The following is a 25,667-nucleotide window of genomic DNA, read 5'->3' on the forward strand; positions in this document are numbered from 1 at the left end:
TGTTCAAATAATCCCAAATACAAACTCTTAGCTTTCAATACAAAGTTGTTTGCATCATTGAAAGCTCTGTTATTGTGTTTTGAGACAAAAGATGTTACTGTACAAGTTGTTTTTTCTAAACTAAAACCTCAGTATTCAGGTTAAATTGCTGTGTTGGCATTTGCGATAAATAAATGGGTTTTGGATTGCAGTTTGGGCACTCGGTCTCTAAAAGGTTCGCCACCATTGCCCTAATTGATTTTACCACATAAACCACGGATTGTAAAGATGTCCATAAAAGTGTGTGGAAAGTTATAATCTAACTATTAGAGTTTTCTTCTCTTTCTCAGATAAACTGAGCCACAAGGAATCATTGTCATGGATCCTGCCGTAACAATAGAAGCCATAAAAAAAGACCTTGCTGAAGTGAAGGCTGCTCTGGAGAAAAAAACATTAGAAGCTGTTTCAGCTGAAGCTAAAGAGCAGTCAAATTTATTAAATAACATCACGTTGGAAATTGCCATCACAGGAGGATCTGGTGCCGGGAAATCATCTTTTGTCAATGCCCTGCGGGGCATGGAAGATGATGAAGAGGGTGCAGCTCTGCCTGGGGTGAAAGAAACAACAATGGTGCCACAAGAATATACACACCCCACATTCCCCAAAGTCAAAATTTGGGATCTACCAGGAATTGGAACAAATACGTTTATTGCAAAGGAATACCTAAAGAAGGTCAATTTGAGCAAATATGATTTTTTCATCATCATTGCCTCAGGGCGCTTCACTGAGAATGACACCAAATTGGCTCTTGAGATCCATAAAAATAAGAAGAAATTCTACTATGTGCGCAGCAAAGTGGATATCGATATAGATAACTACAGGCGGTCAAAACGCATCAATGTGGACGACACCCATGAGATGATGCAAGCTGAGAAGAAGACTCTTGACATTATACGGAAAGATAGCTATGATAATTTGAAGGCATTAGGTGAGTCTTCTCCAAGGGTCTTTTTGATATCAAGGTGGGATTTGAGCAAGTATGATTTCCCCCTGCTTCAAGAGACCATTGAAAAGGAACAGGATGAAATCAAGAGAGATGTTTTAACTATGTGTCTTCCAATTTTAACAAAAGATAGCATTAAAAAGAAAAAGGCTGCTATGCAGAGCCTGATATGGAAAAATGCCATGGTGAGTTGCTCTGTTGGGTTGATTCCTATCCCATTCCTCTCACTTAGTTGTGACATTAGCATTCTGGTTGCAACAATGATACATATCTGCAAAGTTTTTGGCTTGGATGAAAATTCCCTCAATATACTAGCAAAACGTGTGGGGAAACCTGTTGAGGAGTTGACATCTGTTATTGAACATACCCCAAGCACCGGTAAGATCACGGCAGAATTTGTCATGAATATCTTGAAGAGGTCAGCAATGTGGGGAGCAATCACAGCGGCAGAGCTGGTTGTGGGTTTCATACCTGTGTTGGGGTCTCTCTATGGTGGGGGCAGTTCTTTTGCTACCACATTCTACTTGCTGAAGGATTTCCTGGAAAACGCTGTGAAAGATGCAGAGAAAGTTCTGGCAAAGGCTGCTGAGCCCAAGAGACGCAAGTAAACAGCCAATACATCTACCTGGGAAGAGACATCCAGGTACAACATGCATAATCTCATCTTTCTACCACAGCATCAACCAATTGCTCCCTTTATTACTCTTCAGCTCAGCACTCGTAGGGTTGCCATATTTTAAAAAGTGAAAATCCTGACACAAAAGTTGTTGAACTTTGCATGGGGGGGGGAGGCAAAGTTGATGAGCTTTTTTTGACAAAATCTCCAAAAAACAAAAAGACGTTTTTAAGGTATTTTTAAGGAAATTCACCAAAAAAGCCCCAACACTTCTGACATGGGTTGCCATGGTTTTCCATATGTTTTCACAGACATTTTTACCAATTTTTGAAAATTCTGCCTGGACGCTACTTCTGACGGATGAATCCCAGACATATGGAAGTCCTGTTGTAACAATGCTTAATTAGTAGCCTGCCTGGCTGATTTTTGACCAGTTAAGAGGTTCCTTATCTCCTACCTGTCGGTGTTAAAGTGATGGATGTCATCCAAGGCATTTTTTTTTAAAAGATGGCAAAGATCAAACCGCGGCTGCCTCTACTTCTCCCCCTCCAACATGCAGCAAATTTGCAGCAGCAAAACCCATAAAGAATGGAGAAAAGAAGAGAAGAGAAATGGCTTCAGAGAGTCTATTGCTGATACGCTTAAGTTAATTGTGATGCAGAATTAATGTCTGAAGGATAATTTAGCAAAGGTGAATCTGAAAATTACAGCCCTGGGTCAAAAAGTTACTGATCTTAATGAGGAGATATCAAAATCTGAAGCAGTTGAAATTAAACAAGATCTAACACAGATATTGTCTTGGGTGGGATCCTGCGAGACATGCTTATCCATGCAAAAATATACTATAGAGTTTTGTAGCCTTTGGTATATTTTGTGGTTATTTTGTTATTTCTGCTTTTAAAAATGTTTTAATATATTGTCTTCCTCCCTTGATTGCTATTCTTTCCTTTTGCCTTATTTACTTAATCTCAATGAAATAATAAATATAAAAATTTTAAGAAATGGTTTCTTCCTGAATCCGCCGTACTGCAATTATTTCCCCAACTGTTCTAATTTTTGTTTTAAAAAATCATTTAATTCAGGCATGGGAAAGAGATCGGCAACGGTCCAAATTTAGGTGTCCTAACCTGAACCACAAGCCTGTTTTCTCTCAGCCTCCTTGCTGTAATGATTAATCTTTTCTTTTCCCCGATGCTTTTTAACATCTTTATGCGCCCCCTCGCCCAGCTTGTCCGGAGTTTTGGGCTGGGTTGCCATCAGTATACTGATGACACCCAACTCTATCTGTTGATGGATGGCCATCCTGACTCGGCCCCAGACACACTGACCAGATGTTTGGAAGCTGTGGCTGGATGGTTACGTGGGAGCCGGTTGAAGTTAAATCCTTCGAAGACAGAGGTCCTCTGGCTGGGGCGGGATGATATGGGATCAAGGGGGCAGCTCCCATCTCTTGCGGGGGTGCAATTAGTGCCAGCACCGTCCGTTAAGAGTTTGGGTGTAATCTTCGATACCTCCCTCTCTATGGAGGCGCAGATTACAGCTATAACAAAAGCGGCATTTTTTCATCTCCGCCAAGCTAAGCAGTTGGCCCCTTATCTCTCTCACCCTGACCTAGCCACTGTGATCCATGCGACGGTCACCTCCAGACTGGATTATTGTAACTCGCTCTACGTGGGGCTGCCCTTGAGACTGACCCAGAAACTCCAGCGGGTGCAGAATGCCGCAGCGAGACTCCTTATGGGGTCTTCGCTGCGAGATCACATTCATCCGGTACTATACCAGCTGCACTGGCTCCCGGTGGAGTACAGGATCAGGTTTAAGGTGCTGGTTTTAACCTTTAAAGCCCTATACGGCCTAGGACCCTCGTACCTACGGGACCGCCTCTCCTGGTATGCCCCACAGAGAAACCTACGGTCTGCAAATAATAACATCCTCAAGGTCCCAGGCCTCAGAGAGGTTAGGCTGGCCTCAACTAGAGCCAGGGCCTTCTCGGCTGCGGCTCCAATCTGGTGGAATGCTCTGTCACAAGAGACTAGGGCCCTGCGGGACCTGACATCTTTCCGCAGGGCCTGCAAGACAGAGTTGTTCCGCCAGGCCTTTGGTCAGGGCGCAGCCTGACTCCCTCCTCTGGCAACCTGCACAGAATTTTGCTTAATTGGTTGCCATCAATTTGATTTAATTAATTTTTATAATGAAATATTTTTAGATTGTGCGACTATTTGACTGTTTGATTATTTGAATGTTGTTAGCCGCCCTGAGCCCGGCTTCGGCTGGGGAGGGTGGGATATAAATAAAATTTATTATTATTATTATTATTATTATTATTATTATTATTATTATTATTATTTCACCAGCTGGGTGGGTAGGGGAAGCCTGAGCCTTTGGGGAGGGTTTTTTCTCTGGAAATAAGCATACACATACCCACAAATTTCCTTGTATTTTAGGATGCTATGAAACATAGAAAGACTGGTTCATCTTCAACATAGTTGGAGTAGAGGGAGTTTTGGGTGTCCTCCTGCCACAGATAACTCCAGATTGGTGCTTCTTATTCTTTATTTGTTTTTGTTTTTGAGGGATATGTGCTTTTTATTTTTATTTTTTTGTTTCTTTGTCTTTGAGAAAACAAAGAAACCAGAGACAACATCAGAAGAAGAAACAAGACTTGAAATCAGGTCTCTGTCCATATCAGAGCTTGGAACTAGTTCAAGTTCAACATGTCCATAAAAGAACTAATTCCCATTCATGTTCATCCCATTATGAAACAAACCAGTTCTCTTTATGTTCAGTTCACTTCAAGTTCATCCAAATTATCCTTGGCAAATTTGTTTTGTAGAAATACGCTAAAGCATATAGAAAGTGGCAATGAACTTGAAGATGAGCCAGAAATCATTCTTCCTTCTGCCCCAACATCAACTTAATTCATGTTCAGTTTACCCAGCAATTATAGGAACTACTTCCACGTGTAGTTCAGATGTTTTTCAAAGTAATTCAGTGCACATTAAACTTGTTCATTCCAAGCACTAGCCAATTGTTTTTGAGATTGTTATAGTGTTTTACCAGCTGCTCATTTGTGGAATGAGTTTAGACCTCCTCAGAATGCAGCGTCCTTGGAGGTTGAAACGTCCTTGGAGGTTGAAATGTTCCCCCGCTGAAATGTTCCTCAACACAAATAAACATACAAAGTAATATAGTTTTTATTGACAAATAGCGAAACACTGTCACAGTCTGGGTTACAGGCAGTCGGAGTCCTGGCTCAGTATGTCGGGACAGGGGTAGAGGACGGGAAGCAGGAATCAGCAATCCAGGTGTCAGGAAACCAGCAGTCAGGAAACCGAAGCACAGCTAGGTGGGTAGCGTGTTGCTGTGGCAAAGAGGCAGAAGGAAATGCTGGTCTTATATACCCCTCCCGGCCCCTGCCACCAGGTGCTACGATTCTTCTGTCAAGCCTCCCCTGTGCAGCAGCCCCTTGCCCTTCCAGGCCAAACTCAATAAGGCCCCAATCCTGCAAAGCCCTACCAGTCACAGAGCCAGGCTCCTGCACGCACTCCTGACACACACATTCCAACTCACTAGGTGTGACCAAGTACCTGTGCATTAATTACTCTGTACTCTCTCTGATTATATCTGTGTTTTGGGTTCTAGACAACTCTAACCAAATAAAGCTCTGTGTCCCCATTCATTATAACGAGGAATCAAATAATCCCCTTTTGGCCAAAGTGGGTGAAATTTGCAGGCATAGGAGACCCTACAAATTGGATTGAGCCTACCTAAATCCAGGGGATCTTTGTGGAGGAAGTTAAGTGGGTTTACTTCCCTCCATACTTATTTGATATTTTCATGGGTGGGTCTGAGCACAAGCTTCTCAGACTCTGCCCAGCAACACTGATTTACAACACTGCTTTGGCTTTCTGAACAGCTGAGAGCGAAGTGCAAGGGACTTAAGTTCCATGTTGAAGCTTCTGTGGCGCTCAAAATGGAACTTCATGAGGAGAATTATGGCATCTGAGAAGGAAACTTGGGACAATATGGCAGCTGAGGCTCTAGAGCTAAGTGTTGCTAGAAAAAATTCAGTTTATTTAAGAACACGCTTCACTTGGGCTGTGCATCAGATCCAGCCCAATCCAATTAATGAATTGGACTGGGCCAATTTGTATCAACATAGGGTTGGGTCAGATTATGTTGAGGCAATCCTAGATCACACCAGATCAGGCCAGCCAACACATCTTAATCGCTATTCCATCTTTAAAAACAATTTATATATTTTTAATCACAACAACATATGAACCTACCTGGACCATGAGATCATCTTCTGAGACCCTCCTTCGTGTGCCTCCTCCTCAAGCGGTTTAGAGTGTGGCAACAGAAGAACAGGCCTTCTCTGCAGTGGCTGCCAGTCTGTGGAATGCTCTCCCCAGGGAAGTTTGCCTGGTGCCTTCATTATACACCTATAGGCGCTAGGCAAAATCATTTCTTTCCAACCAGGCCTTTGGCGGATCCGATTTACATCCTATGCCCTTTTAAAATGTGTTTTTTTCCCGGGGGGGTATTGTTCTGTTTGTTGGTTTTCTATCTTGATTTTATTCTGTGAAACGCCCTGAGATCCCCAAGTATAGGGCGGTATATGAATTCAATTAACAACAACAACAACACCAAACACCATCCAAAATGACTCAGAGCAACAACAACAATGACAAAAAAATTATTATTTGTACTCTGCCCATCTGACTGGATTGCGCCAGCCAGCCAGGCACCTTCCAACATACAGTGACACCTCGGGCTCCATACGCTTCAGGTTACACACTCCGCTAACCCAGAAATAGTACCTCAGGTTAAGAACTTTGCTTCAGGATGAGAACAGAAATTGGGCTCCAGCGGCGCGGCAGCAGCAGGAGACCCCATTAGTTAAAGTGGTGTTTCAGGTTAAGAACAGTTTCAGGTTAAGAACAGACCTCCGGAATGAATTAAGTACTTAACCCGAGGTACCACTGTATATGAAACATCCCCTAGTAATTGGCAGTCATGCAAGGGAGTCTCTCAAACATGAATCTCTCGGCACGGTGAAAGTAGTCAGCTCAAGTATACAGCCGGACAAGAGGGAAGGAAACATGGTGTCTACCTCAGTAATGAGCTCACGGAAACAAGCTCTGGAAATTTGGGGTTGCCATGCTGAGGGCAGAGCTTGATGCTCAGTTACATCTGTAAAAGCAAGCAATGCAAAACACTGGGAGAGAGCTAATGTCTCTGCAGTGGCCTCTTGCAGAATAGGAGGAGCTGCTCGTATCCCCCCTCCCCCTAGGGAGAAAATGCTGGGGGGGCACACTAGGGGTTTCATGGGGTTTACACTTGCCCAGCATGCTTCAGAGCAGCCCCCCCCCCCCCGTGACAGCCTCTGATAACCACTTTAACCACAGTTAGGAGTCTACATGGGTTTCCCCTCCAAATATCATATTTGAGGGGCACCCCCTCCCAAAAAAGTTGATGGGCATTGCCCTTGCCCTTGTAGCAGGAACACGACTCCTGCTGGGCTTGGAGATGGAGAGGGAGCCAAGCAGCAGAGGTAACAGGACTGTGTTTCCCCTCCAAATATCATATTTGAGGGGCGCCCCTCCCAAAAAAGTTGATGGGCATTGCCCTTTTGTCCTTGCGAGAAAGTAGCAGGAACCCGGCTGTTGCTGGGCTTGGAGAGGGAGAGGGAGCCAAGCAGCAGAGGTAACAGGACTGTGTGCTGGGGTGCCAACTTAAAATATGTGGGGAGGCAGGTAAGCATCTAACTACCTTGTATTATTGTGGGTTAGGAGTTGTTTAAGATTGGGTGGCTGTCTGTAGGCAATGAAAGGTCTTCCTCCCAGAGCTTGAGAAAGAGAACTGTCATTGTCCAGGAGAGGTTGTAGATCTCTGATGATGCGTTGTACTGTTTTAACTTGGGAGCTGTATGTGATGACTAGAGGTGTTCTGTTATTTTCTTTTTTGGGTCTCTCTTGCAGCAAGTTCTCTCTGGGTATCAGTCTGGCTCTGTTGATCTGTTGTCTAACTTCATCTGCTGGGTATTTTAGTTCTGAGAAGGTTTGCTGTAGATCTCTTAGGTGAGAGTCTCTGTCTGTAGAATTGGAACAGATGCGGCTGTAACGTAGTGCCTGGCTATATACAATGGACTGTTTGGTATGTTTGGGATGGTAGCTAGAGGCATGTAGATATGTTTGTCGGTCAGTTGGTTTGCGGTATAAGGTGGTGTCTATGCGCCCATCCTGTATTTTTATAGTAGTGTCCAAAAAATGTATTTCTTGCATAGATTGATTCATTGTAAGGTTGATTGTGGGGTGAAAATCATTAAATTTCTGGTGAAAGGTGTCCAGGGTCTGTTGACCATGTGTCCAGATGATAAAAATATCGTCAATGTATCGCAGGTACAAGAGAGGTTTGAGTGGGTAGGAGTTCAGGAAACGTTGTTCTAAATCTGCCATGAAGATGTTGGCATACTGTGGGGCCATGCGGGTGCCCATTGCTGTGCCGCTGATCTGAAGGAACAGGTCATCACCGAATTTGAAGTTGTTGTGGGTAAGGACAAATTGGCAGAGTTTGGTGGCAAGGTCCGCTGTGGTTTTATCTGATATGGTGTTCCTTATAGCTTGTAAACCATCGTTGTGTGGGATGCTGGTATACAGAGATTCCACATCCATAGTAGCTAGTATAGTATTGTTGGGAAGATTATTTAAAGATAGTATTTTCCTCAGAAAATCTGTGGTGTCACGTACATAGCTGGGAGCATTGATGGCATATGGTTTCAGAACAGAGTCCATATAACCAGAGACACCCACTGTAACAGTGCCAATACCTGAAATGATGGGGCGTCCTGGATTTCCTGGTTTGTGTATTTTGGGTAGAAGATAGAAAGTTCCTGGTCGAGGTTCTGTTGGTGAGGATCTGTTCTTGGATGTGTTTCTCACCTTCCCACCCCTTGCCTTTTCCTGTAAGACCTATTACAGTCGTTAAGAGTCGTCAAGAGGCTCTCTCAGCTATCTGCCTATCTCCCATTCCCACCACCCTTCTGAGTAACACCCCTCCCCACCTTCTCACTATATAGAAGGATCTGGCAACTTCTGTTTCAGTGTATCTGAAGAAGTGTGCATGCACACGAAAGCTCATACCAAGAACTAACTTAGTTGGTCTTTAAGGTGCTACTGGAAGGAATTTTTTTATTTCAAATATCAGGAGTGAGGGGCAGATTTTATCGTGCCTGCATGATTGTTCTCACTGGCCCTGGTTAATAGGGGTTAGAAAGTATGATGGGCACTGACTCATTCTATACATAAAGCTTTGTAGGAAGAGGTTTTTAAAGCAATAAATACATCATGGTACAAATGTTGCCACTGTTACATCAACGAGATCATGAGCTGCAAGCATCCAAGCCATGAAGGAAGCATTGTGGAACAACACTGTTTATTTCGCAGCATTTATGTCCTACTTAATTGCAATAAAACCTCAAAGCAGTTGAGACTGGCGATAGAACCCGTCCTGTTTTCTTCTTTGCAGATGCCAAAATATTTCGCGCTGCTCCTGAAATTTCTTCCGTCCTTTGCAAAGATTCCAATCTACACAGCAGTTGTAGGAGAGTCGAGCTCTGGAAAGTCATAGGATCGTAGAATTGCAAATCTGGAAGGCAACCCAAGGGTCATCTAGATCAACCCCCTGAAATCAGGGCCATGTGGGGCTTAAGTGCAGAAAACGCGGGAGCTGCTGAGACTGGCACAGAGGCAACTACGGCAGAGGTAAAGGATTAACCATATCGGATGCTTCAAGTTTCACGAGTGATCCTTTGGGACCTTCCCTTTTAAAGGCAGCTGCACCGCTGTCAATCAGGCTGCTTGGAGCTCCCTCTAGCGGGGAATGCGGCTCTTGCTATCCTCGTCCTCGCTCGTACTATCGCTTTCTTCTTTGCTTTTTTTAGCGCGACGACCGGGAGGGAGCAGGATTCAATAAAAGCGAGGGAGAGAGAAAGAGTTGGACAGAGGAAAGGCTAAGAGATCAGGAAGCAAAGCCTCCGAAGAGGGAACTGAGCTTTACTGCAAAAAATTCGGACTGGCAGCAGGTAAGGAGGTGAGCAGTTCTCCTGGGGCTCTGATGATTTTCGTGTTTTTTGTTTTTTTTCTGAGTGTGTCTGCGTTAAAGGAGACTCTGAGCTCATTGCTAGGCGGGGGAGGGCAGAATCATTTATTTTTACTCTTAATGACGTTGGAGAAGGCTGCCCTTCTTCCCCGCTGCAAAGGGAATTAATAACATGCCATCACCAGGGAGCAAGCAGAGCTGGTGCTACTCTAAGAGTTGTAAGTAACTGCTCTGAAATAGACGCGGGTCTCCCTTTCGAGCGGTGACGCGTGTTCATTCGACATCCCCCTCTGCATCTGCTACGAGGCTGCCCTCCTGCTCCTCTCGCCTCCTGCCTCTTTCCCTTTTGGGGGTTTGGCAGACTGGGCGGGTGGGAGTTATTTGGAAGCAGACAGAGCCTTAGCTAGGTGATCTGGCGCCCCGGCAGACCCGTCCAGATTGCGCCCCCTAGCCACGGAAAAATGAGCTCTTCTTTCGGTATCTCCTCGACCCCCCCTCCACCCATTCAATTCCTCACGCACAGAAAATCCAATACAGTATTTTATATTTAATTTATTATGTCTTAATAAAAGGTTTCAGCAAAGAAAACGACATTTTGATGTGAGTTGGCAGGTGTTTTTTTTTAATGTAATTCAGTTGTAAAACAATACACAGATAGGCCTAAATCATATCATACTGATTTTTCCCACAATGATAACTTTCTGGTCTCAGAGCCGGAGGTGTTGGAGATCCTATACACTCTCTCACACACACATGCACACAAAGCCCACAGCCCACCTCCCCCCCCCCACCAGCGATCCCAGATCTCTCCACTGGTGCACACAGCCCTCCCTTCCCGGCTGCTCTTCGCCCGCATACCCAACACACACCTGGAGCAGGGAGGGGGGGAGAGAGGGAGACCTCATTCATTAACCCCTCCCCTCGTGTCCGGGCTCTTCCCTCACCTTGGATGCCAGGATCAGAAGGAAAAGAGCTCCCATCCCATTCTCTCCCTTATTCCCTCCCTGAAGGGAAGGTGGTGGGGTGGGGGGAGAAAGAGAAAGGACCCAACTTCCGGTCAACTTTCCAATCTGGACCCTCCTCTGCACTCCGCCCCCCCCCCCGCACCTGTTTGTTTCGAAGGTTTTTGACCCCCTCACTTTCCTCTCCCAGCAACACCAACAAGAAATCTCAGCAGCCCCCCAGGTGATTTCCAGTCAGGAGCGTGAGGAAAAGTCTCACACCTAAAAAACTTCGGAGAGGGGGAGAGAGAAGGGGAAAGAAAATAAAGGTTTGCTGAGGGGTCAGGAGGAGAGGAATTTGTGTCTGGTCCTTCCACAGGTTGGGAAGAAGGAGGGGGGAGGCTGTTCCCAATCTGAGAAGAGAAACCATTTCCTTGGAAAGCTGATACAGTGGTACCTTGGTTTGCCACCATTTTGGATTACAACCGTTTTGGGTTACAACCATGTCAAACCGGAAGTGTGTGTCCCTTTTTTTGAATTAAAACCAATTGGGGGGGGGGAGGTCCCATTGCGTGGCAAGTCACCTCCCCCATTGAAATGAAGACACGGACACAATGATGTAAGGTTAATGGGCGTAAATGGCCACAACTTTATTGATTACGAAAATTGAAGGTATTGGCCTTAGGCATTGGCTCCTATCGACTACCCGGCATGGTGACCGGGAAGGGTTGAACAAGAACCGCGGGAGTCCTGTTGCAGTACGGCAACTAGGATCCCACGGGTGTCACCGCTCGGGGGCGTGCCGGGGGCCCAACCTCGCAAGGCTTCGGACAAGGCCACGCCCCCCGGAGTCCTCTACCGGACTACCCATTCACATTGGGGGAAGGTGATGGCGCTTCCTTCCCCCCTCCATTTGTCTAACCATTGCCCCATGCCAATGCCTAACCGCCACCCGAGCAAAGCTCGCCGCCAATACCTTCAAACTCGTAACCAATCCCTAATCCCTGCACTGATGTCCCCCAACCACATATCGTTTCCTGCATCTGACAGATGCACGCCATCCCATCTGTAGAGGGCCTCATTGTTGAACTGGATGCCAGGGTGACCTATGACACACCCACCCAGATCCGCCACTCTACGCTCCACAGCCCGCTCCAAGACCTTTCTAGCCTTATTGATTCCCGCGGGGCTCACACAATCCCTCCAAATCCTCCTCTCAAGCAGCGAGGACCATAAAATGGTAATATTTGGGTAAACTGTCTTTAAATGCGCCAAATCATCGAAAAATGTGCCATCTCAAATCTATCGCCTTGCGGTATGCCAAGTCATTTGCCCCTAATTGAATTAACAAAGCGTCAGGAGGCCCCTCGGCAGCAGCCCTCGTAAACACCGCCGGTTCAAATTCGCTCCAGCGCATCCCTCTACGCGCAATCCAAGTCAGCTCAACGTTTGAAGGCAGGCTCAAATTTTGCCCCAGACCGGAACTCACAGCACGGTTCTTGGCCCAGTAGAATATACTGTGGCCCACCAACCAAATGCGCACTTTCTTGTTTTCTGCAGGGAAAATAAACGGAAAAGGCAAGGTCAGGACTACCATGGCAAGTCATAGGTTTTTTCTCACATAAGTTTTGTATGCATTCGATTTCCACCTCCCCAAGTCCTTGATCCTCTCTGTGGAGAGCCCTAAGTGCACTGCGGTGGTGGCGGCCCCGATACGGAAGGAGTGGGCTGAAAATTCCTCGGCTGGGAAACCGCAAGCTGCAAGTGCAGCCCGCAGCACACGCGTGAACTGGTGTCTAGACAAGCATGACCCGTCTGCATGTACGAGAAATGGGCCAGGGCCACTGGGTCTCAAATACAGGAAGCGCCGTGTGTCTCTTACGGGACAGGGGCCATTACCCTGCACGGCAGATAGTCGCAGAAGAGCACCCTTACCGAGCTGGTCTGTCTTAGAACTCCGCACCTGGACAATCAGCTCAGACTCGGACAGGGACAGATCACTTAATAGTAAGCCTCTCTGCGCCTGGGCCAACCCACCTTCACAGACTAGCTCTCCAATGCGCAGGGCACCAAAGAATGCAATGGAATAGGCGGCAGAGAACAAGCGCGCCTCAAATTTTGACCAGCAAATAGAGCGTAACTTCTTGTGAATCTGGGTCAAGGTGTCAAATGTTATGGGCCTCCTCCTGTCTAAGCTGGGAGGGTGCTGCCGACGCCATCCCTCCAGAGTCTTACGGACGATAAAAGCTGCACATGGGTCAGCGGCAAAAAAGGCCTTACAAAAGTATGAAATTCCTGCGGACTGAATATTAAGAGTTCTAGGGGCCCTTCCCAACTCCCTAAGGTGAGCCAAATAGCGGAGAACCTCCCTCGTTGAGGGAATGGAATAAGGCCCTGAGCAGGGCCTGCTACTGCGAAATTTTAAGAAGTCGGCCCAGGCCTTCTGGTACGATCTCATTGTGGACGGGGCCACGGCACCGATTAAACCTTTCATCACTTCTTGCTCCCAATGCTCCAGAGATGCTCCAGGAAAGGCATCGATGATTGCTCGGCATCCGGCGCTAACAAGCGGAAGCGCTCCATCTGAAAGCGAGACAAAGCATCCGCAATGTCATTGTTAATGCCGGGTACGAATTTGGCGGAAAAGTATATGTTGTGCTCTAAACAGAAAAGGACAAAAGACCGTAGGAGGTTCCCCACCCTGGATGAACGCGCTGACTGCTTGGAAAGAACCGCTACTACTGCTTGATTATCTGTATTGAAGCAAACCCTGTGATTGCGGAACTGATCCACCCAAAGATGTACTGCTACCACGATAGGGAAGAATTCCAAGAATGTGAGATCCCGGGTGACGGGCTGGCCCTGCCATTCTGGGGGCCACCTTTTGGCGCACCACTGACCCCGGAAATACACCCCAAAGCCCAGCGAACCAGCGGCGTCTGACTGTACTTGAAAGTCGGCCGTTAGGGACATGGAATCTTGCCATAGCGATATGCCGTTGTACCTGTCGAGGAATTGCAACCACATGTCCATATCCACCTTCACTTCTTTGGAAAGCCGGACTCTATGTTGAGGAGCCCTGAGTCCTGCGGCCAATCTAGCCAGACGGCTGCAGAAGGGGCGCCCTGGCGCCACCACCCTACAAGCGAAGTTCAGGTGACCCAGCAAGGACTGAATTTGTCTCAGAGTGATTTTCTTTAGGGGCAGAAGCTGCTGAATCAGCGCTTTAAGAGCGGACAGCTTCTCCATGGGTAGCCGTGAAGTCTGAGCTACTGTATCCAATTTGATGCCTAAATAAACCAGAGAAGTGGTTGGACCTTCCGTTTTTTCTGCTGCCAGGGGAACCCCAAGTTCCTCTGACAGGGCTGTGAAGGCACCCAGGAGGGCGGAGCAGCCCTGCAGACTGTCTGACACCAGGATAAAATCATCGAGGTAATGGGACACGCCCACTGACCTTGATCTGAAGCGGAGGGCCCATTCAAGAAAGGTGCTAAATGACTCGAATGCCGCGCAGGCTACAGAGCAGCCCATAGGCATCGCTTTGTCGACGAAATACTCCCCTTGAAATTTAAAACCCAACCAGCGGAAGTCAGCTGGATGGACCGGGAGGAGTCGGAACGCAGACTCGATATCACATTTGGCTAGCAGCGCACCCCTCCCGAATTGCCGAATCATCTTAACTGCTTGGTCAAAGGAAGCATACTTGACTGTGCATAACTCCTGGGGAATAGCATCGTTGACAGAGCCCCCTTTCGGGTAGGATAGGTTATGAATCATCCGAAATTCTCCCGGGGTCTTTTTCGGAACGATGCCCAGCGGGGACAAGTGAAGCCCTTCAAATGGAGGGGCGGAGAAGGGGCCAGCCACCCTACCTGCTTTAATTTCTTTTTCTATCTTTTTCCTGGCTATATCAGGCCTCTCCCTAACCGACTTCTGGTTTTCCGGCTCCCTGGGGGCAAGGGGAACTGACACAGGGATTCTGAAGCCCTTAGAGAAACCCTCCCAGAGGTATTCCGCAGCTTTTCGGTCTGTATATAAGTCTAGTAGGGTTTTCAGGGGCTGTAGGCGAATAGGGGTATAGGCCATCGGAAGCATGTGGTTACTGGCGGCTACTGGGTCCTTGATGGGCGGGACCGGGGGCACCTCTAGCGTTGTTGTGGAAGTACCCCCTGCCCCCTCGAAAGGGCTGCTGTTTGTTCTTAAAGCACGCGGTGGCGGGGTGGTTACCCCAACACCGCTCACACTCGTGAGAATACTTACAATAAGGGCATGAACAGACACCCCGATTGAACTCCCAACACTGGCGGCGCCTTTTTGCTTCAGTCTTACCATTCTTGGACGTGTCCTGAATTTTCTTTTCTATGTAGGGATTGACGTCCAAGCCCCAGTAATTAGGATCGGTCAGGTCCCACCGGGTGGACGGCAGGAGAGATGCATTCCTGCGAAAATTCTCGTCATACGTTAAAGCTGCGTTCTCTCCGGCGAGAGAGTACGCTGTTCTCACGTGCGTCAGATAGGCCACTAAGTCCATCGACCTCCGTGGATAAGCGGCACAAACAACTCCCATGAAGACTTGATACCCATCTAACCAATTTTCAAAAGTGCGCTCCGCCCTAGGCGTTCTGTATCTCTTTTTACCGTGTGAGCGCCTCTTTTCGCCCTTACCTGTTAGTTTGGCCGGGGGGAGAAGGGTAAAGATGTCGATATAGTCCCCATTGAGGATCTTATTCCTTTTCTTTTGGGACAAATGGTTCCCCACTATGAAATCAGTTGGCTGGTTGGTGGATACTTTAACGTCTTCGACCAACGCACCATCTTTCCAGTCTAGAACACCCTTGAAAGTCTTTCGGTGGGAGTTGGCCCTCCTCTCATGCGCCCACAAGGGAATCCCGTGATTGCTCTCACCCAAGCACCAGTACCCCTCCAACTGGTCTTCGGAATCAGACCCTGATGAGGACGTACCTGAATCATCCTCTGTTTCCGATTGCTTGCTCCGCTTCTTCTTGGCCGACGTATGCTTCTTCTTAGCTTTCCTCTTACCCCCTTGTGCCTCAGCTGTGGGCGAGCCACTGCTGGCCACCGGCTGAGCGCTTGGGGGGTCCGGCTGCTCGCCCTCCGAACCGGAACACGCGCTGTCCTCTGTTGAGCTGTGCTGCGACTGCTGATCCTGAAAAACACTAGGAATGTCTGGGGCCTGTGAGCAAGTGTTGCCTCTGGAGGCCTTGGAATGCGCCTTCCCCTTACTGGGACCCTTAGCTGGTGCCTTCCCCTTTCCTAAGCCAAGGCTTACCTTCTTAGAGACAACCGTCTGGGCACGCGTATTGGGGCGGGTTGTAACCGAAGGCCCGGGAAGCGGGTTAACCACAGTGTTCGCCTCTGGCCCTTGCTGCCCCTGGTTATTAGGGGGGGTATCAGGTACCATGTCCTGAGACGGCTCGGGTGCAGGGGGCGCCGGCGCTCCCCTGGACTTGCATTTTTTGTAAAAGGTTTCGAAAGCCATAAAGAATTGGGCAAAGTCCTGAGGGTCAAATGGCATGGCCGGTAACCGCGCACTTCCAGCAGTGTTGGATGCGGGCTGGGTGCCGGAGGTGGATGGCTGTTGGTCGCTGCCCGAAGCCATTCCTGAAACAAGGCAGGCCCCAGAGACTGGAATAGAGTTCAATATGGGCTACCCTGGCTGTGTAAGGCCTCTTATTTATTTATTTATTTATTTATTTAATTCGGTATTTATTTAATTTATTTGTTAATTATTATTATATTAATATTATATATCTACTTGTATTTTATTTATGGCTTATGCAGTTTTCCTAACTCAATGCTACAATCTCACTTTGATTTGCTTTACCTACTATTCCAACAAAATTATATTATAGTAATACAATTCTGTCTATGTACTCAAGTATTGCCTAAATGCTCCTCAGCTAGTAAGAAAAATTTGCAGCAAATGAATATAAGTTTGTTTTGTTTTTTTTTAAAGGACTAAAATATAGCTAAATTTTCTTATTATATAGAATAAATCTCTTACGATGCCTAAACAACAACTATTGCGTGAATAGCCTGGCTGCTAAAGGGATAGAATGCTGTAGAAATAAGGGATCCGAATTACAGGCTGCAATAAAAACTCCTGCCGCTAGGTGGCAGTGTTCCCTAGGGAGTAGCACAAAGAAACCCTCAGCTGCAAACAAAAAAGCAGTTCAAGCACAGGAATATAAAGCAATGAACATAGGCCCACAAAAGCAGTCAAAATAGCCAAATCAATGCGATGCAATTAAATTCTACCAAATAATACCAAAGATTGTCACCAGTAAGCTGTTTGCCTTATAATAAAACGGAAGCCTGTTAATTATACTAGGTGCTGGAGTGTGCCACACTTAAAATGGCCGCTCTGGCCTACCCACGTGACCCTACAAAGATGGCGCCAGTCAGAAGCTTATTCCCTTCCCCTAACCAAAATGGCGACCGCCACGAGAGCTGCTGGGGACCACACAACAACAAATAAAGCAGCAGCCTTATGTTCCTATTGTCATCAATATTGTATTAATACCAGCTGGATTAAGGCTCTAGAAAGTGAACCAACCCCTGGCCTGCCGGGAGCCAGCTGCCGATGCGGGTGTGCCTCACGTAAAATGGCCGCCGCAGAGACCACGTGGTCTGGGCAAGATGGCGCCCGACGCCCTTTTTGCTGCCCCGGTAACCGCACGCGCTTAAACTGCACCTCGCGAAGCCGTTCACAATTAGCAAAGCATGGAAGGAACAAACTGCCCTAGAGCATTAACATGCAGCGAATGCAGTAAGCAGAGAATGGGAAAAGGTAAAACGCTGTCTATTCCCACGTGCAGCACCCACGGCGATGCAAAGCAAGGTGGCCCGCGAGCCCTCCTCCCGCCAAACAGCTGATCTGCGCAAGGTCCTCTAGGGAAACGCGACTACTGGAATAGAAAGGTGTCTGTCCCCCCAGCTAATGCTCCCCGCGTAGTCCCCCCGGTCACCTTCCGTGAGCGCTGAGGCGGCTCACGCTCCTAAATGCCCGAGAAATCGGATGCGGCTGGTAAAGTCCCGCTCTGGAAGTCTTCGTGATCACGGAAGAGTGGGGGGGGGGGGTAGCCACGCCGGCCCCTAAGTTGCGGCGAGTCCGCTGCCCTGATACCCTCTCAGCGAACTGGCAAGGCAAAATCCGAACCCAAAATGTGGGAAAAAACTAACAAGCCCGCACAACAAAGAAAAAAGAAGAAAAAGAAGCCCAAGCAATGCACAGCTGAGTAAACGCAGCGGAAAAACAAAACCGCTCTGCAGCTGGGGCAAGGGGAAAAGAGGGCGGTCCCCGGGCGTGCCTGGCCCTAAATAGCCCGGGCCACGCCTCCCCCGCCCACCGATTGGCGGGCTGGGTGGCAGACACGCCCGGGGATTCCCCCAAGTCTCGCGGGGGCAAGGGAAGCCCCCGCGGAAGTGGGAGGAGGATCCTGCCCGCAACACCCTCTCCGCTGCAGGGGCGGAAAGGGCTTTGGTGAAAGCGCACCTTGGGTTACAATCTGTTTTGATTTACAACCGGACCTCCGGAACGGATTATGTTTTGAAACCAAGGTACCACTGTAATGTACAGCTTGGGGGAGGGGTGGGTGGGTGGAGAATATAGACACATAAGGTGTATCTGGTTATTAATTACTTAAATCAGTGGTTTCAACCAGGGTGGCGTGGCACCCTGGGGTGCCTTGAATGGTGGTCAGGGGTGCCATGGGCAACACTGGCATCTGTCCCTCTTTCATTCCCTTCCTCCTCTGATGCCCTCTGGTGTCTCTGCCTCCCAAAGGCTTGAAGAGCTGTTTGTGGCAGCAGCCCTGGCTACAAGATCCCTGAGTGAATGGTGCCTCTGGGGCTGGCCAGGGGGTGCTGGTTTCCAGGAGCTGAAGCAGGGCCTCAGAGTAAGCAGGCAAGTGGGCAAAGGAGCCCAGCCAGCCAGACCACCAGCCCTTGCTGTTGGGAATGGACAGACAAGTCCCAGGTCCCTGTGGGGAGGCAGGGACAGTAGATCAGAGACCAGGGGCTGCATCAGAAGCTGCCCAGAGGACTCCCAAGGAAAGGGGAGAGGAGGCTGAGGGAAGACTTAACAAGGAGGGGGGTTGTTTGAAAAAGGGTGAGAGGCTGCCAGCTCTGCAGGCAAGGGGTGACATAACTGGGCTCCTGAGCCCCACAGGGGTGCCGCAGAAAGAAGGTACTTGGTCAAAGGAGCTGTGGTCTCAACAAGGTTGAAAACCTCTGGCTTAAATGACAAGCAGGGGAAGAATTTAAATATTTACATACAGTGTTTAAAGGAAGGGTGCACTCTTAAAAAATACTTAAATAAAACTGCCCCAACCCCTTCTTCTTTTTGACCACACCCTCCTCTACTGCACCTTCAGACTGATAACTCTCCCGTTGTGGGGAAGAAGGAGCCTTAGAGAGCGGGGGAAGGTGGGGACCTTCATGGCAGGAGCTTGTCCTACACTCGAGTAGGACCCTGGCAGAGACACGTGCCCAACTGGCATGTTCTCTCCCTCCTGGTCAATCTTTCGGGAGCTTCAAAAGCTTTCTTCAGCCAAAAACATCACAGTGACCGATGCCAACAGACATCAGCACACTTAGGGATCCGTAGAGTCTTCGCAGTTTGCGTAATGGACCTCAGCAACTCAGCATTTTGGCTAATTTGCTTTATTTACATATAAACACACATGGAGCACTGCAACATGGCGCCCTCTCTCTCTAGCATCAGACAGCAAAGAGAAAAAGAACAAAGGACAATAGTCACACTTCATGGAACACAGTAACACAAACATCCTTTCTCTGTCACTTCCCACTCTGTGGAGTCAAAACATACACCGTCATGTGATAGACAACAATCCCATGACTGCAGTCACGGAGCAGGAATTCTAACACTTCAGTCCTTGCAAATTCCTCATTGGTGCAAGAGGTACTGGGAAGAGTTGCTGTGTTCACTGGGCTTGCGCTGTTTAGGTTTTTTTGAGTAAAGAGTTAACATCATTGACAACGGGTGTTTTATTGTTTGCCAACTCCAGCTCCTGACGTCCCATGAACTTTGGGGACTTTATCCTTGCGCTCACTTTAGAATTATGGAATGTGATGGGATTCATACCTTCTACCTATAAAGCTTTGTTGCTTGGCAAATGATAATAATATTGGACACACTGGAAATTTTACGGAGAGCATGCCACTAATGAATGCTTCTAGTTACGCCAGTCACTTAACATTTTCCTGCTTCCTTTCTCGGCAGCACACCAAGATCCACAATGGTGGAAGACTTCGAGGTAGCCATCTCTCAGGGCCAATTGGCAGGCACTGTTTCGCAAGTGCTGGCAAAACCACTGCCCTTTTTCAACAGCACTCCGCTCCACATTGCCATAGTTGGAGAGCCCGGCTCCGGGAAGTCCTCTTTCATCAATGCCATGCTGGGTCTTCGTGCCGATGACCCACGTGCCGCGGCGACTGGCATACAGATGACGGCGGTGCAAGTCAAGGATTACCCACACCCGACACTTCCGCAAGTGATCCTTTGGGACCACCCTGGAAGGGGAATGGCAACTTTTGGGGAGGAGAAATTTGAGAAGAAGGTCGATTTGAATCACTTTGATTTCTTCGTCATCGTCGGCTCTCAGCGCTTCCGCTCCACCCATTCTGACCTGGTCCGTGAGATCCAAGATATGGGCAAGAACTTCTACTTTGTGCGCACCAAAGCAGACCTGGATCTGTCGGCCACCAGGAGGCAAAAGCCATCTGACTACAATGAGAAGAAGGTCCTCTTACACATCCAGGAGGACTGCAAAGAGTGCTTGGTAAGAGAAGGAGTGAGGGACCCACAAGTCTTCATCGTCTCCAACTGGGAAGCCGACTGCTTTGATTTCCCCCTCCTGCAGGAAACGCTGAAGAACGATCTCCTGCGGCTGAAGAGGCAAGCCTTTCTGCTCCGCTTCCCTAGAATCTGCCTGCCTATCTTAGAGAAAAAGAAAACCACTGTGGAGGAGAAGATTTGGACCAAAAGGCTTGTTTTGCTGGTTGCTCTTGGAAGCCCAGTTCCCTTCCTTCTCCCCATATTTCTGTTTAGAAAGTTCCACTCCTGGTGCTTCCTAGACTTTGGCCTTGACGATCGATCCCTTGCAGCTCTGGCCCAGCGTGTTGGAAAGACAAGCACAGCCCTTAAAGCAGCAATGCAGTCCCTGGGAATGTTCTCTGCCATTTTATGGGTTCTGCCAGACTTGGTGGGACTCTCAGTGATGGCTTATGAATATCACCGCTGGGAGCATTTCCCCATCTTTGGCTGCCTTCTGTCCGGAGGGATTTCGCTTCTTCGCACCTACTTCATGCTGCAGAAATGCATATCAGGTGCTGCTGATGACACCCAGAGGGTTCTGGCCAAAGCTCTTGAGGCAGAGGGGGAAAAGTCCATTTAGCAGCAAACAGATGCACTATGATGACTTGATATATAGAATCTGGCGAATTATACTTTGGGACAAAGTATTCCTATTCATAATTCTTTCAGTCCACTAATGAATTGCTCTGTATATGATGTCAGACTAGAAAAAACTAGTGACGTCTGTGAACCTGCTTGCAGGGATGGTCTCAAGTTATAATTTATGCAGGCTGCAGCATTCTCTCTCTCTCTCTCTCTCTCTCTCTCTCTCTCTCTCTCTCTATATATATATATATATATATATATATGCTGCATTTGCTTTTTTCTATCACAAGTCCCATGCAACATCTATTTCAGAATGTTTTTTCCCTCATACACACTCAAACTGAAGGAGGGCATTCAGCTAGACAGGAGCCTCCACATTTGTGAAATAGAAAGTTGAGGTAATTTTAATCTGTTCTAGTGTTTTAACTCTTGCATATCTTAAAGCACGACTGCAATTGTTTCCTGGTTTTATTAGTTTATCTCTTTGCAAACCGCTTTGAGGTTTTATTAGACTCAAGCGGGGTATAAGTTTTCATGAAATAAAATAATTGGTTAAATTAATCTCCTTGCCACTGCCACTGTTTGTGTTATAATCAACGCTGCTTTCACATGGTCACTCTAATTATTTTAGAAATCTCCAGGAAAATCCAGATGTACGGCAGCCCATGTCGGCAGTGTAGCTTTTGGGGGAGAAAAAACCATACACTTTTGTGTTTGGATTTTCTCCTTTTAAAATATGGCCACCCTAACTAATCAGCTTTCAGTTTTCCATGAAAGTCTCCTAAATGAGAAATATTGTGAATTATCTAGACCCCCCCCCTCCTCCTTTGGCTTTGGATTTGCCAAGTGTGCCTTCCTCTTAGCACTCCCTTGCATCACGAGTTTTGAGTGTCTTCAAAGCCCATGGCACCTTTGGTAAAGGCTGTTCTCCAACTGGAGCGCTCACGGGCCACTGTTTCCCAGTTGTCAGTGTTTATACTACATTTTTTTAGACTTGCCTTGAGACAACATGTCATCGACACAGAAATAATGCATGAGTGGGGGGTTTATGGTGGGCCATCCAGATACCATTCTACTAGATTAAGACTTCAGCAATAGTTCCCCAATGTCACTCGGTTATTATTGCCATCTGGAAGGTCACTCTTGCTCTGTAGGGTGACAAACGTGGGCAACACACACACCCATGAACATTTGTGTTATGAAAAAGTTGCTGGGCTTTAGCAGGAAACTATGGACTCTGTGCCTATTGCAAACGAAGCAGGATGACCATCCCAAAACATTTGCAGATGCAAAGGGTATTGAAAGTGGGATCACATATAATCACCCCAATATGAGCTCAGATATGAATGCTCAATAAAAATGCTCAATCCACCATCACTGAAAGTCTCCATAAACCTCTCATATATCTTGATTGCTATATTGGGGAGGGCGAAGCCCCCTCTGCCCATAGGAGTTGGCTCCTATGATTCTAGGACTGGGAACTAGCTGAAATGATATATTTGTGTCCCCTCTAAGCCTGTGGTTTCATAACTGTAAGGCTGAATTTTGTAGTAGAAGGAACTGTTGTAGTGGTCAAACTGGTCTGGCCAAGTTTGTGGATCTATTAGGCCTCCATTTACATGTCTAAAGTGTTGGTGAAATACAGATGTGTTTCCATAGAAATGACTAGCTAGTGATGCTTCAAGAAGGAGAGGATAGCCCCCCCCCCCATCAACTGGCTGGATGCCACGTCACCAGGAGCTAGGGCTAGCAATTGTTTAGTCTCATCTGGAGCAGGGAAGCCTTATGGGGAATTAACATGTGTTGGAGTGTTAAAGCTGTGAGCCCTTCCATCTTGTGTTGATGTGGTGGGTGTTTGTGCAAACACAAGCACAAACACAGCACCTATATCAAAAAGACACCACTGTTTCCAGTGACGACCTTTCCAAGCAAAAAGATTCCAAGGCAAGTGTTGGCACCCCTGAAGTGTCTCCCCACATGGGTGATGGGGTGTTTCTTTGAGGTGGCAGGAAATGACGAGTTTTGAGCAAGATTTGCTAGGAGGAAGAAGGAGGAAGAAAAATCCCTTGTAGCCCAAACAGTCTGTAGGCCCTGCTATCCTCATATGGAATGAGCCTGAGGAAGCAGACTCGTGTTTTAGAGAATGCCATAAGAAAAAGTTCAAAATGGCTGCAAGTCCTGAACTTTATGAATCTTGAACTTTTAACTATGTTTTAAAAACAATTCTAGCCCCTGTGGAAACATGTTGGTACAGGCAACTCTCCCCAGCCACCTAACCCAAAATGTCTCCCTTTGAGAGATGACCCTCTTCCTCAAAACAAGGGAGAAAAGAGGGGCTTCTGCATTAGTGTCAGCAAAGCATTTTGAAAGTAAAAGGGGGGAGAGCAGAACAGGCAGTGTGACAGTTTTGCTTTGTTCAGGGGGGAAATGTAAGCTCGATTTCTACAAAGCAGAAATCAAGTTTCTCATCTCAGTTCCCATTACAACGAAATTAACCCCCCTTTCATATCAACACAGAAAATTCAGTGTTCAAGGATGAGTCTTCAGGCAAATAGCAAATGCATTTCCTTTACTTGGTGGAACTTAATTGAGTGCTACAGAAAATAAGATAAATGAGGTTAATAACATAAAAACATCATAATATGCTACCATTACCAATCTAAAATATTGTTAAGGCTGAGAAAACTATTGTTAAGGAAGAAACTATATGCCCAAAATACCTACACTCCAACTTCTACACTAACTTTTATTATTGCCTACTATCATCTAACAAAATAATTTGAGCAATATCTAATAAAACTACACCTAAATCAAACAATTATTTATTAAAGGCCTATATGGGGAGAAGTTACACAGAGAGGTTTCAGTAGCATGTTACATGAATATGACAAATGTGTCCACATTACATCTGAGCATATTTTAAAAGTATCAGTTAAAAATAGCATTCACTGTGGACACAACATGTTTTGCGGTAAGGCAAATCAACTGTAAGGCCTGCTCCATTGTCTCCAGAACAAGCCAAAATGGGTATGAAAAGCAGTGCTAAAGTGGGAAGACTTGCCATAGCAGCAGCAGCAGCTCCTGTTACCCCACCTTGGGTTGCATCATGTCTTATGCCAGTTCTACTTGGCCCTGAGATGCTCTGCCTAACACTCTTCCAGTCCTAGGGCTTTCTTTCGAACCCTTTCAGCATCCTCAGCTAGATTTTCCAGGAAGTTTGACAGCATCCAATAAGTGGTGGCAAAAGACACCCCTGCTACTACCAAGGGTTTAACTACGGAAGGCGGGAATAATTCTTTTGCATAATCGGTTATTTTATTTTTAACATGATCCCCGTTAATTTCTTTCTCCTGAGGAGACTTCATCACGGCCTTCAGTTCCTCAACAGGCTTCCTGGCCAATCTGGCCCGCCTAGCTAAGGAGTCATCATCCAGCTCAAACATCTTGTAAAAGTCAACCACGGACTCAAGCAAGAAGGACTCGTCACAAACCAGAAGAAGGCCTGGAAGGGGAATAGCATTGATGCCAGCAGACACAAGGGATATTTTCCACAGCTGGCTCTTCAGCACAGATTTCTTCTTTTCTTTGAATTCAGGGGAAAACATGGGAAGGCTGAGCAGGAATGCAAGTCTCTTCAGGCTGGGCAGATCTTTCTCCAAGGTCTCCACCAGTCGGGGGAAGTCATACTTGTCAAGGTCCCAGGAGGAGATCAAAAAGACTTGAGGGATGGTGTTCCTGAAGCACTTCTTAAGCTGCTTCTTGAATTCATTCCTCATCTTTTCAAGGACTTCCTCTGCATTGAAGGTATTTGGATAAGACCTTTCCATGTTGGATAGATCTGAATCTACTTTGGAGCGCACAAAATAACACTTCTTCTCCATCTTCTGGATCGCCTGAGCTAGGTTAATGTGGTTGCATCGGAATCTCTCTGAGCCAACAATGATAAAGAAGTCATAGCGTTGGAAATCCACCTTCTGAAGGTAACTGTCTGGTGAAAAATCTGGGGATCCAATTCCTGGCAGGTCCCAGAATTTCACTTTGGGATAGTTGGGGTGCACATAAACATTTGGTTTCAGTGTCGTTTCTGTCACTCCTACAGGGGCGGCACCATCATCTTCTCCCTTCAGGCCTCGCAGAGCATTGATGAGGGATGATTTCCCAGAGCCCGTCTCTCCAGTGATGGCAATGTGAAGCTCAGTGTTTTCCAACTCCTCCAGCTCCTCTTTTACCTCAAAAGCTGCTTCCTTCATTCCACCATCACTGAAAGCCTCCATAAACTCCTCATATATATTGATTGTTATATTGAAAAATATATCGGGGTCTATATTCACATCTGTATTTTTCAATATAGCCTGGATACTCTCAGAGAACAATGAAAGTTTTTCTGCATATGAATTCATCCTAGAAGAAAAAGGGAGAGCTCAGAAAGGCTTTGTCAATACTATTAACCCATCTAGCTGGGAAACTCAGTGATGATTTACACTTAGCTTAAATATAAATATTTTATGCTCAGCAAAAAATGTTTGAATTTTGATATTGTGGGTATTGGGGAATTAACATCTGTTGGAGCGTTAATGTTGT

The 25,667-nt window shown here is 47.0% G+C and overlaps 3 protein-coding genes across 8 annotated transcripts in view; 2 read left to right on the forward strand and 1 right to left on the reverse strand.

The window, feature by feature from the left end:
* The window catches only part of LOC308590112 (interferon-inducible GTPase 5-like), a 68,833-nt gene that overhangs the window by 39,157 nt on the left and 4,009 nt on the right, over positions 1-25,667 (reverse strand). The window contains exon 3 of the mRNA XM_081199805.1: positions 23,976-25,487. Coding sequence (XP_081055931.1) covers positions 24,233-25,487 — 1,255 coding nt within the window. The 3' untranslated portion in view covers positions 23,976-24,232. The remainder of the gene's footprint in view (positions 1-23,975; positions 25,488-25,667) is intronic.
* The window catches only part of LOC308590114 (interferon-inducible GTPase 5-like), a 72,347-nt gene that overhangs the window by 7,166 nt on the left and 39,514 nt on the right, over positions 1-25,667 (forward strand). Inside the window, exon 2 of one of the 3 annotated variants that reach the window (XM_081199811.1) lies at positions 330-2,600. The exons of the other annotated variants lie outside the window; for them this stretch is intronic. Coding sequence (XP_081055937.1) covers positions 358-1,590 — 1,233 coding nt within the window. The 5' untranslated portion in view covers positions 330-357 and the 3' untranslated portion in view covers positions 1,591-2,600. Of the gene's footprint in view, positions 1-329; positions 2,601-25,667 lie in introns of those variants that run through there. 3 annotated transcript variants of the gene reach the window in all.
* Positions 9,553-21,139, forward strand: LOC308590104 (interferon-inducible GTPase 5-like). Of its 4 annotated transcripts, none has more exons than XM_081199786.1 (2): positions 9,553-9,684; positions 19,908-21,139. In XM_081199786.1, exon 2 carries the CDS (start codon positions 19,924-19,926, stop codon positions 21,079-21,081), a length of 1,158 nt encoding a protein of 385 aa, XP_081055912.1. In that variant the 5' UTR covers positions 9,553-9,684; positions 19,908-19,923; the 3' UTR covers positions 21,082-21,139. The 4 variants fall into 4 exon arrangements, with proteins under 4 accessions (XP_081055912.1, XP_081055914.1, XP_081055913.1 ...); XM_081199788.1 differs by having other exon boundaries at positions 9,564-9,692; XM_081199787.1 differs by lacking the exon at positions 9,553-9,684 and adding an exon at positions 9,742-9,919.

Source organism: Podarcis bocagei (assembly GCF_964188305.1).
Source record: "Podarcis bocagei genome assembly, chromosome: 7".
Lineage (NCBI taxonomy): Eukaryota > Metazoa > Chordata > Lepidosauria > Squamata > Lacertidae > Podarcis > Podarcis bocagei.